This window comes from Echinops telfairi, unplaced genomic scaffold (genome assembly GCF_000313985.2).
Source record: "Echinops telfairi isolate 266 unplaced genomic scaffold, ASM31398v2 ScPeMD7_7473;HRSCAF=8511, whole genome shotgun sequence".
In the NCBI taxonomy this organism is placed as follows: Eukaryota; Metazoa; Chordata; class Mammalia; order Afrosoricida; family Tenrecidae; genus Echinops; species Echinops telfairi.
The window spans coordinates 10724734-10737240 of NW_022111377.1; the positions used below are offsets into that span (position 1 = coordinate 10724734).

The following is a 12507-nucleotide window of genomic DNA, read 5'->3' on the forward strand; positions in this document are numbered from 1 at the left end:
ATATATATATTCTTGCTGTATTTCCATATACCTATGTATATATGTAGATGTACATGTATATAGTTACTCTTCCTTATATTAAAACCATGCATTAGGTCACTTGACCCAGGTGTGTTGTTATTGCTAGCTAATGTGGAGTTATCCACCAGCATCTGGTGGCCCCATTCACAGTGAAATGAGATGTTGTCCAGTCTGGCACCATCTTGATCAGTTGGGGATTGGACAATTATGGGCAGTAGGGATTACATGGACTGGTTTTGGCTTCCACTGAGAGATGGGTGATGTCTGTGTGTGAGGTACACTGATCAGGAATTGAACCCAGGTCTCCAGCATGGAAGGTGAGAATACTATCAATGAACCACCATTGTTCCCTGGTGTATATCAGGTTTATCAATGGATGACCTTTTGGGTGGTGCTGCTCCTGTACCCCATGACCCCACCCCTTTCAGGCTGTTGATTTTCATCATTCATCTGCAGTCCATTTTCAATCCACACTAATCTAGCACGGAAGTGCAAGAATGCAGAAGCATGCTTCTGCCTACCTCTGGTTTTTAGCTCCAGAAATTCTGTGTCTAACACCTGTCTTCAATCTTATGCTCCATTTCTCAAATCTTATTATATCTCTGCCTTTTTCACACTTTGTAGGCTCTCTAATATTTGTTTGCAAAACACTAACTCATTTGTATTTCTATAATTACTGTGATTTTTTGTCTTCTCATCTGTAGTGGTCCCTCCCTTCTGGCAGCATCTCTGTAGCTACTGTTCTTCTGCACAATAGCACAGCATGAGGGAGAAGATCTGATTCAGAAGTGGCCAGGCTGTATTTTTTGATAGTCAGCATGTGATTATGTTTCTGTATCCATAACATTATCTTTCTTGTGAGAGAACTAGTCTGCAGATTCTTGATTGGATGAGTGCTAATGGTTCCTATTTTAAAGGAGGAGTATCTTTTCCATTATATCCTTTCATTACTACTTGAGAATTCACGAATTTTGTGTTTCAGGCTATCTTACGGTAATTATTTAACTGTATAATATTCCTTTGTAGTAACACGCTATCATTTTTTTTCTCAGACAAGGAAAAGAAACAAAAACCTTTAGGAAAGGCTCACAAATAGAATGAAAAACTCATCCGGAAAATCTTTTCTGTGGTTCTCATCTTCCATGTGGGAGCCTGGGGTTCAATTCCTGATCAGTGTACCTCACACACAGACATCACCCATCTCTCAGTCTTTTCAGTTGTGGATTGAGATTTGTTTTACTAAGTTGCAGCATGCCGAATGTGTTTTGCCAAATCTTTCTTTGTTACCTTCTTTTCTTAGATACTCTCTTAGATACTTCCTTTAAATGAACTGTTCCCAAAGTAACTAAAGATCAGAAATTTTAAATGTTGCAGAAACTTCAATGAGGCAAATGCCTCTGGTGGCACAATTGGCATTTTATGTGGCACACGTGGAGTGTTTGTGCATGAATGCAGATTTCTGGACAAAGCACCAAATTGGTTGTTCTCTGGCCTTTGCATCTCCCTGACCTGAAAATATGCTGTTTTCATTGATTTAAACTCGGGAGCTTGTGTTCCATGGGGTTTTCAATGACTGATATTTTTGTAAGTAAATCCCTAGGCTTTTCTTCCCAGGCAGCTCTGGGTGAACTTGAACCACCAACCTATTGGTTAGCAGGGAGTACATGAGCTAATGGTATCACCTAGGAACTCTTTTTGCTTGCCATCGTCATCAAAATGTTACTTGTGGGCTATAATACTAAGAAATGTTATGGAAACAAAGAAGGATGCCTTCCTTTCAAATAGCCTCTGGAGGAAGTTGCTACCCTCTATTTTTCCTGGTGGGGATCTGGAGACGGACAGGATCATACAGAGAATCCCAGAGAAGAGTATCTGCCTCCAAGTTGCAGCTTCTCCCTTAGGGAGCCATGGAAGTCAACATGGACACCGTCCAGAGTCCAGACACATAGAGATGGTGGTTGTCAGGAGGCAACTCACAGGAAAGATTACAACAGAGGGTAGCATTTGTAGACAATCTTTGGGAAGCTGTTCTTTTGTAGGTTGACTAGAAATGTAAAGGAACTGCTCATAAGATAGCATGGATTTTTATTGATTGATTTAATGCAAAGCTTGAAGACAACCAAGTCAGAATTCCCATACCCTTCGAAGGGACAAATTGCTCAAAGTATCTTTGCCTCCCTGCGTGAAATGACTGTCTAGCTTTGTACAGACTGTTCACTTTTATCCCAACAGGACTTGCTCTCAGAATGTTTTACTTGGACAAAGATTCCTTTTGTTCGCCTATTTTAATTCCCAATAGCCATTGATTTTAGTTGCTAAATGAAAAGAGAGAATGAGATCTGAAAAATGAATACAAATTCAGAACCAAGTTATTTAGTGAGATGTTGAAGCGGTCATTCATTCAAGCTGGCATATCCTATTAGAGGCTCTCTTTAGTTCAGAATTGCCGGGCAATGTCATAAATATCACAGGCTGGCAATTTCTGTGTGCATGGAGAAGGGATCACGTTTCTGCCAGGATGCAGCAATATCTTTATCACCACCAGGCAATATTTATTAATTTTGGTACTCATGCCACAACAGAAGGCAGCATCGTTACGACAAACACAATAGGTTTACTGGAAAAAAGTTTCAAGCACCCGGAAATTATTAATGTCGACATCTGCCAGATAAAGAGTTAACATTTTCCACAGGGTGCAGCTTCTGGTGGATGAGGGCTACAAAGATTGAATTCTGATGGCACGAGACATACAAACAAAGCATTGACTGATGAAATATGGCGGTCACAGCGATTCGCATATACACGCCAACATTGTTCCTCAAATGTTTCTCAGAGCTATGCCTGAGAATGCACTTGATCAGATACCAATAGAGAGCCCTAAGCAATAGCTAACATTCACGTAGGATGACTGTTGATGAGTTTACACCTTGAGTATAAAATGCAGACCAGCTGTGGGATATTAATCTGAGCTACCTAGGACTGACTAATGACTGGGAATTTTCTTTCCATGAAAATTAGAAGAGTTCTGCCTTCTTCAAAAGTCACTATTAAACCGGCACCTCAAGAGAATTACTGGGTTGAATTGAGCCCTACAATTTTGCCTTTGTAAAATAAATAGAGAAGCATGCATATCTGTTTCCAAATAATGATTTAAAGTCTGCATCTTCTAAAGGGAGTGCTTCCCCCACCCCCTTTTCTTACTAATCTATCAGCTGCAATACTTGAAAAAATTTTTAAGTGTTTCTGGTTAAATTATTCCCTTCTGGAGCAATCTACTGTTTCCTGTAATATTGATGATCCTACTAATTATCCTGCTGTTCTTTAATTAATGCTTAATGACTAATATGATGCTTTAAAATAGCTTCAGCAGCAGGGAAGTTAAATTTTGAGGCATGTTTTTCAAAGGCTACTATACTACAACAACAAATTTACAAAGATGAAAATATTTTGGAAGTCTGATTGTACGCTGATTGCTCATCAGTGTACTCTGTCATTTTTTGATACCTTTGAGGATTGGGTATCCATTTTGCGGATTAAGTTTGTTGTGTTTTGAGAAAAAAAAATGGATGAGTAGGCATGAACACACAAAGTACTGAATTATCAAATCAAATCAAAAAGTCAAAATATATTACATAATATAGTTTAATGAATTGTTACATTTATAATAACAAAGGCCACAATTTAATTAGCAAGATATAATGCAAAGAAAAAGAGGAAGAAAGAAATGTTTGCCTTACATATATTCCCTTTATTTCCTTCAATTTGTGTGTGTGTGTGGGGGGGGTGGTTTCCCATGGGCCTAAACCAAAAAAAATAATGCTTGTTTATCTGGAGAAAAGGTCATATCTATTAGAAATGACAGTCTGATTCTAGAGCTTGCTCTTTGAAATGTGCTCAGCCCTGATATTTTTGAGTTAAGAAATAAAAATTAAAATGAACTGTCAGTTGAAACTTAGCTGATATCTACTGCTACTTACAAACTACTCTTTTGCTCCAAATTTTCACTATGCTCCTAGGTGCCCAAGAATAAATAAATAAAAACAAACCTTCTGCAAACCTTTGCTGTGAATTCCTCTTTCATAAATGCCTGTTGTTACATCGAAACGAAATCTGTTAGAGCTCCTTCTCCTTACCTTATATATTAGAAAGACCAAACAGAGTTAGTCATCATTCTTGATGAACCGGCCAAATGATTTTAGTCGTATAAATCATGACAGTTCCTCAGTTCAAGGCATTTCAACAAAGTAAACAACATCTTCAGATGGGAAGGCCATGCATAACTCTTGTGGAAAGTTGAAATTGCTACATAAAAGATTTTGGTTGATTGAAAATGATCAAGCTTCCCATGTATTAGAACAGAAAATACCAAAGAGGAACAAGCCGGGAGAATAAGCTAATTTCTTTAAGTGAAACAAAACAAAACAAATGTCCTTCACCAGGGAAACAAGCAGATTTTTAAGTCTCTCTCTCTCTCTCTCTCTCTCTCTCTCTCTCTCTCAACCTACTTGTCAAGAGCCTTCAAAGGCAACTGAAAGAGGAGCAGATTTTTCATTGTAACTGTGGAAGTTGATAGATAGGATATATCAACATGCATTGCTAATCTTTTCCTTAGATTAAAGACATGGCTTTTGGCAGTGTAGCTGAACCAGAGAAGGGATTTGCACTACTCTCTAAAATCTACTTTACTTTCAGCTTCGATCCACGGTTGGGGGGGGCGGGGGATCATTCAAATGCAAATAATTCATAGACAGTGCAAAGGAGCATCACCTCAGTTCTGAAGTCCTAGGCCAAGCCATCTGCTCAGACTGCAGTTAAGTTATTGATTGGTATATAATCATAAAGAAACCATAAGCCTAACTTCCACAAATGTGATGACATATGGGGCATTTTAACCTTTTTTGAAAAAAGCAACTTTCTGGATAATCAAAGAGAAGTCATTTACGCTATCTTGCTACTCCATTTATTTGTCATCTAAAATAAGTCAAATTATGAATATATATGTATATATACACATGTATACATATATATATATATTTAAATGAACATTTGAGGCTATACAGCCATTGTGCCTTGTGGACTAAAGCCATATATATATATTATATTTCTTCTAACATATATATGTAGCAGATATTGGTATAAAATATATACACTTTGCTGTCATATTAACTGTGCGTGAAACTGTTGATCATGAAATATTCTCAGGCCACAGATTTGCAGAAACTGTTGGAAGGCCTTGCCTGGTATCCCCTTGGCAATGCGTGCAGCAGCTCAGATTAACCCTTTGTGCCCTGGGTTAGGATTACTCTCTGTTCTAAAGAAGGCAAACGCCTCCATCTGATTTTTTTTTTTTACCAAAGAATAGGTTTGTCTGACTTTCTAAGTAATTCTAAATGTACTCTATTGACAAAATGGAGACAGGGGATTTTCTAAATACCATACATAATTACACAGTAACAGACTTAGAGGGTAACCCTATGGTACACTATCCATCGCTATTTTTAAAGATTATCACCAGAAAAGAGAGAAGCGAAAACCCCTAAGAAAAAGAAAATGTGAAAGAGGTCATAGGTTTGGGAATTCCCTCAAATCCAGAAAATTCTAGGTTAAGGCTTGAAGTTGAATCATTCCCAGATCTAGCTCTAAAGTTAACAAAAGTACAAGGCAAACGATTTCTTTGGGGGCAAGCAGCATCGTTTCATGTAGACCTTCTCCTGCAGGGTAAGGTCATTTTTCCTCACCCTGCAAATGGGCTCCAAGTGTCAGAGTAAGCAGGTGAACTCACAAGAACCAAAGCTGACGTATGGGTAAAAGCAGCAAGATCACAGTACACAAAGTATCATATATATTGAAGAAATAATTCATTGTCTTAGATTTTTCTATAAAAATTTGTGATCTATATAGGACTTCATTCACATGGACACTAACAATAAGGAGTATTTGCTTTGGCGGTAGTGGATCACACATCTGCTTATCTTGCTTATAATTTTTTTTTTTTTACAGAATGTTTTTTTCTGAGGGATACAGATGTGAGTCAGGTAGCTTTTGATACACACAACTGAGGTGCCCCACATTTGGCACCTCCTGGGATCCTTGATTCGCTGACGTTAGCCGTACGAATCCAGCGTTCCAACTCAGAAGAAGGAGCTTCGTCTCCGTGTTATCAGTCAGCATAAATAATAAATCCAGAAAATGTGCTGTATTTGTTGTTGTTGCCTCCATGAGCTTTCCCGCCATCTAACTTGATGTAGACTTCATCGCCTGGCTCCAAGTGAAGGACCACACTGTTACTGGCATAGTCGTAATTCTGATCGGCATCTTGGGCAATTGCACTAGCACGCACCTATGTGAAACAGACAAGAGTTAATATTCTCAAAAGACAGCTATCAAGCTTTCTTCTATTCCTTTATGCCATTCGTTCATGCATCCAGAGCACAGAATTTAGCACAGGCACGGCCGCAGTTTGTCTCTTGTTGTTGGGAAGGAGGAAGGAGAAAATAGTGCATTGGTGGGGCTAGTCCAGCAACCTCTCCTACTGTAGGACTGCATTGGGAAAGAATGCCTGCCAGTCTTGTCTCTTCCTAAATTACTGCTTGTTCTAATCCCCCCAAGTCCCTAAATTCCTATGCCCAGCCACTTATCGAAATAAATGAATAGTGTTTATTTTTTTCCTTTCACTTTGTATTTTAATTTCAGCCAAATAGCAATATCCTAACCAGTTGCTTATGAGTATAGGTCAAGGTGAACTTCAGTTGTTCTCCACAATTACAGAAATGGATAGAGAGCTATGGTAGATAAAAACCCAGGGCAACACTACTATTCACTGAGACAAGGAAAACAAACAAACAAACAAAAAATCTTTGATTTGGGTCTTTCAAAATCTAATTCAGGTAAAGTCCCTTTGCCAGACTCCTTCAGAAGCCTGATTCAATGAAACCTCACTCAATTTTTAGAGTTCTTTTCTCTGTGAGTGCCCTTTTCTCACTTAATTGAGAGGTATGCATGTAAATCAACTGTTTAAATTTTAACACATCTATTAAAAGTTATGAGAGGGATGAAGTGTCTATGTTTGAGCTCTTTAAATTTTCTATGTATTTTTTTTTAACTTACTCAGGGTATGCACTTTTTATATTTAGGGGGTTCTTCATGCTCGGTTTGCATCAGGGATGAGGGTTGCGTATAATCTGCTCATGTTGAGCCCATGATCTCACTAGGGAGTTGATAGACATGTGCAAACAGTCAAATTGCCTATCATATCAAGTACTATGGACAGTCTGACACGTGCTCAACTCAAATTTGGCTCCGGATTCACTTAGCTCTATTTTGATTCTGCCTTGGAAAATCTTTCCATACGTATTTGATTTATTTCAGTAAAATGTATTCCACTTTGTGGCTTGTTTCTATTTGACTATCAAGATATTTCCCTTAATAACAGAATCAGTGATTTAGTGGCTTTGTCAGCCTGCACTCCGTAATAATGCATGACCTGGGGTACGAGATGCTGGGCTTTATCATTTGGCCAAATGAGGGAAATGAGACATAAGTCAAGACATTGCCATATGCATTTATTTCAAATTTCAAATGAAATTCTCATGTGATTGGTTCTCACATTAATGCTGAAATGCTAAAAAAGGAGAAGGCTCTTGACACTGGTGAACTTGTAAAGTAATTTGAGTTGTATTTTTAAATTTTCTTCCTGGCTATCGTATAACAGAAAGAGAACGGGCTTAAAGGATTTAATATAACTTAGCACTGTTCTCTCACTAATACACTGTGTAATGAAAGCAATACAGCATGTCATCATGATCAGAAGCACTGATTCAAATGTGGACAGCAATTTAGTGAGGGTATCTGTTTAGACCATTAAGAAATAATAAAATCAAACTTTGTAGTATTTCCTAGGAAGCAATCATCAGGTTACGGGAGCTGAATGATGCGAATCATTCATTTTATGCAGTTCTTAATTCTCAGAGGAAATATATATATATGATATTGTTATCATGCCTTGATTTTTTTTTAATGTGGACTTGTAATGGATGAGAAAAGTTCAAGTACAAAATGGTAATTAGCCATGCATTGAATAGGCTAATGAATAGTCAGTCCAGCATCTACTCCTCCCCTATTACTAAAGGCTGGACTCACATTTTCTTCAGTGTTTCGGACAGTGCACTGTGTGTTCTCAGAGCCATGCTTTGACACTGTTTTTTCTATGAAGGCATTTAGGAACCGGGACTCATTAAAGTGACTCAGTTTAGAGACAACAATCCTAAAAAATAAATAAATGAAAAAGATATAATACAGTTTTTATTCTTCAGGATGTGACCACAAAACCATGAGGATGTTACCATTTTTATTTAATAGGTATAACCACAAAACCCTGCCAATGCATTAGTGGGATCCCACAGACTGGAAAGTCACCCTTGTGGTTTTCGCTTCCTTTGTTGGATAAAGCCAGTGTGATTGCTTTTTAATGAAAGTAATTCTCTAAGATTTTAACCTCGACTCTACCCTAAGACTGTCTCCCAATTAAACAGTTGCCATGCACCCGTTATGTTTTACATGATTATAGCATGTCTGTTCACCTGATTTTACTCTAAAAGAATAATGGGACTTCAGATTGCAAGCCTTGGGATCCAGCTGAATGACTTCAACAATTCCCCCTTTAAACCATCAAACTATTGAGGATGAGTAAGGCCTTCACCCTGGAAGTCATTGTCAGGTTCCATAAAGCACACTGACTTCAGCATTTTCTCTGGGAACCCCATGCATCCTTCCCTCAGCCAGCAGCCCCTGTCCTCCCTGTAGATACTCCCCGCGTGTCAGACCACAAGTTAACTCGTTAGATCCTGCTTTTTTTTTTAAGTCCCTGTTTTACTGTCCTTAGAAAAGATAATTAATTTGACATTTCATTAATATTGCTAATAAAAGAATCTCAACCCACAGACCATTCACTTCCTCTAGCATATTTCATGTTCACTGGTGCCATAGCTAATAAATTCTGAGAGTGAAAATTGGTCTTTAATTATTTGACAGTGATCATGCTAAGCCAGTTTTATATTACAGTCACTTGGGTATAGTGCTATTTGGGGGTTTGTCTTCAAATGGCAATCTTTTTATTCAGGTTTCTCTGCTGAAAGTATATAAGCCTATTTTAAAAATACACAAAAGCATTTCCTGTTTCTATGTAAAGCTATTTGTGTCTGACTTTTCCTTTTAATATGTACTGTCATATGGACTCTCAACGACTGGCAGGATTAAATTTAAGTTGATGGTTTCATGGGGAAGTAGGGAATTGTAGTTCCTCTCATGGTACGCTTGTAAGAAGGCAATCGCTTATGCAGCTTTGGCATGATCTTATTAGGGAGGATTTATCGTTAGAGGCAATATTTATGGTAACATTTGCTAATTTAATTAATTACTACTGATGTTCTCATAATTTCATTTTCATTGTACTTCTGTGGAATCATAAACAAAAGGTTAAGTGGCACATCCGGTTAATTTACTGGCCTTTGATGTTTCCATCTGTGATCCTGCATTCAACACAAAGCATAAATAAAATGGCTTTCTGACGGTTCCGGTCCGGAGGCGCACCTCCATCCTAAAGAGAACTAACTGCAATTCGAGTTTAATTTTTGTGCTTCTCAAAATCCACTTAATCCACAGAACACGGCACTGACATGGATCGCTGAGTTTTTGTTTTATGAAAACAAAGCAGGTCAACTCAGAGGGAGAAACTGCCCTTCCATGAAGTGATCGGGCTAGACTGTGATTCAAAATCAAGAGTATCTATTTACTGATGATAATAATAATAATAATAATGATAAAATGCTTTAGAAGATTCCTCTTTTGTAATTGCCTGCAGCCAAGGGTTTACAAAATAGCTCATTTTGGGAGACAAACGTTCTTCATAGTACGATGGTAATAACTGTTTCCCAAATTGGTCCAGACTGAAGTTAAAGACATATTGTTTACAACGATATATTTATATTTCTGACTGACCTGTTGCATACCTTTCCCAGCATACCTTTTGGAGCTGCTTAGTCATGCCAGTGGGAAGCAGTATTCAGATAAGGCAGGCTGTTTTACCTTTTATTTTCTTTCTGATCCTCCTTGAATACACCTGACAGGCTGATACAAAGAAGTGCTGTGCACGCCAAACTGTGTCATCATTTTTAAAACAAAATGCATATAGAGCACCTCTCTGGAAGGTGTGCACGGAGTCAGAGGAACACACACAGGATCAGCAGTGTAGAAAGCAACACCGAAAGTAACTAGAACAAATCCTTCCCTTGGTTTCCACGCCATCGTGAGTTGTAGATTACATTGAAAGTTGTCAGCCTCCCTCCTCAAACCTTTAGGAATCAAACTCCAATCTTATTCCATTTTAATTAGTGCCTCAGAAGAGTCTCTTGGGCCTATTGGTGCTTTCCCAACCTAGCCTTTGGATGGAAAGAGAGCCCATTTGTAAATAATGGGGTGCCTGCAAGCTGCCTGCAGGGGGGCTGCTCCTAGATCACTTTGTTAGGATGATAGAATAGCTCTATTTTGGAACAGTGAGTCACGCCCTTTTGAACCATTTACCATTTACTTACACCAGGGCTCTGTTTTATTTATTTTAATATTCTTTTTTTGCATAATAACTATAATAAACAACCCTGTCAGTGCCTCCTGGTGGCCATGTTTCCTCTTTTTGTTCATGTGTCCTGAGGGTGCCTTAAGCTATTTGCCTCTGAATTTCTTTAGAAGGAAAGCAGTGGGTGGGGAGACAGAGGAGTGGGAGTTTCTGTCCTTTCTCCCTACCACATTTGGGGCGCTTGGCGTTTACTTCAGAAGGAATCCTGACACGGAATTAGGTGTCCAGAAGACAACCTGCGTTCTGCTGCTTAGTGGAAACCTGGGTTGTAGCTTAAATGGTCTGAATTCCCAAAAGATGGGTGGCTGGAAGCCCCCCAACCCTTGTTCAATTCAAGATCGAAATTGCTGCATACAACGAGGCCTCTTCTGGCAGTGGCGGGTTTGTGGGCCATCCCCCATGCCACTCAGTAGAGTTGCCTCCTGGAACTCAACCCAGGTCCCAGACGCAAGAGTGGATGCCGACTTTGCCCTAGCACAGGGTCTGATTACCCTTGTAGATTATTACAAAGGTTCGTTTCCTCCTCTGGCTAAGGGTTTGCAGTGACCGTGAATTTCCCACATGAACACTGAAGTGACCCTAGCAGAAAACTGCACACCGGCGGTCCTCTTTAGAGGCGCCTGCGACCAAAGAGAGCAAGCCCTTGTGGCCAGGGCTGACCTGAGCCGCAGCTGCCTGCGATGGGGCTGGCAAAGATGGGAAAGCTTCTCAGACAAGTGCTCCCCGGGCAGCTGGCCACGAGGTCCAGAGCGCTGGGGCTGCAGCTACTCACGCCCCCGGCCACCATCGTGGGCGTCCTCCTAGGCCATTCAGTAGCCTGGGCTCTTGTGTTTGGGTGTGTTTTACAGTGTCAAAACCCACAGAGCCTCAACTTTCCCCTTGGTTAACACACTCCTTCCCTCTCCCCTGTCCTCTCACGTAGGCAGGAAACTGCAGTTTGAGTCTTGGCAAGGACTGGATGCGCTTCTCCGCCAGCCATGTGGCCAGGGCCCTGCGAAGTCTAGCCCCACAGACTGGCCTCAGCTCTGGATGCTCCCCAAGAGCGTGAGCCCTGCAGACCCTTACTTTCTCCCTTGGATCCCCACTTTCCTTCCCTGGGTTTGTCTCCTTGGCACGCGCATTCTAGGCTCCCCCAGCCCTTACTTTCCTGAGAATGCCTACAGGTGATCCTAAGCTGCAGAGGATCCCGGGACTGGTGATTGCTCCCCGCTCCGCGGCTCCCTTCCTGCTGCAGCGGTCGCGGCATTGGGGTGGGGTGGGGGGGCACCCAGCTCTCAGCTTGCCGCTCCTTAAGGGGTCGCGCTCTCAAGCGCGTGCGAGAGCCGGTTTGGGAACCGCCCTCTCCAGGCCGCTAGACAGACGGATGCCCTTCCCAGTGAACGGCCCCCGCCTCTCCAGGGGTGAGCCGCGACCTCCCCGAGAGTCTCTCCCTCTCGCTCCCGGGGGAGCCAGGCGGCTTTGCCCTTCTCTGCCGGCTCCCCACCCTCATTTGCGGGGTCTCCTCCCTCTGGCCCGCACCTGGGCGCGCGCTCCCGCACGCACCTGGTTGTTTTTGCAAAGATCAGCCCACATGCTGGTGCCGTCGCCGCCGCGCATCAGGACGTGGTAGGTGAAGAAGTAGATGCCCGGGATGGAGCAGGTGAACTTGCCCGTGGTGGGGTCGTAGTGGTTCCCGAGGTTGGTGACCACGTCGTCGAACTTGAGCACCTCGTAGCCTTCGTGCTGCCGCTTGAGGCCGGCGTAGAAGGCGATCTTGGGCACCGTGCTGTAGGTGGCGGCGCTGATGGCCCCGGCCGCATTCAGGCCGGGCGCCCCGGGCGGGCCCGGCAGGCCTTGGCGGCCCGGCTCGCCCTTCT

The 12507-nt window shown here is 41.4% G+C and overlaps 2 protein-coding genes across 2 annotated transcripts in view; one reads left to right on the forward strand and one right to left on the reverse strand.

Annotated features, from left to right (window-relative positions):
* Positions 1 to 2909, forward strand: part of PTER (phosphotriesterase related) — a 56079-nt gene extending 53170 nt beyond the window's left edge. The window contains 1 exon segment of the mRNA XM_030889058.1: positions 2714 to 2909. Within this exon segment, the coding sequence (XP_030744918.1) occupies positions 2714 to 2909 (196 nt within the window).
* A 736-nt stretch (positions 2910 to 3645) lies between these two features.
* C1QL3 (complement C1q like 3) overlaps positions 3646 to 12507 on the reverse strand; it is a 32906-nt gene continuing 24044 nt past the window's right edge. Inside the window, exons 2-3 of the mRNA XM_004712637.3 lie at positions 12194 to 12505; positions 3646 to 6361 (exon numbers count right to left, since the gene is read on the reverse strand). Of these exons, the coding sequence (XP_004712694.1) occupies positions 6182 to 6361; positions 12194 to 12505 (492 nt within the window). The 3' untranslated portion in view covers positions 3646 to 6181. The remainder of the gene's footprint in view (positions 6362 to 12193; positions 12506 to 12507) is intronic.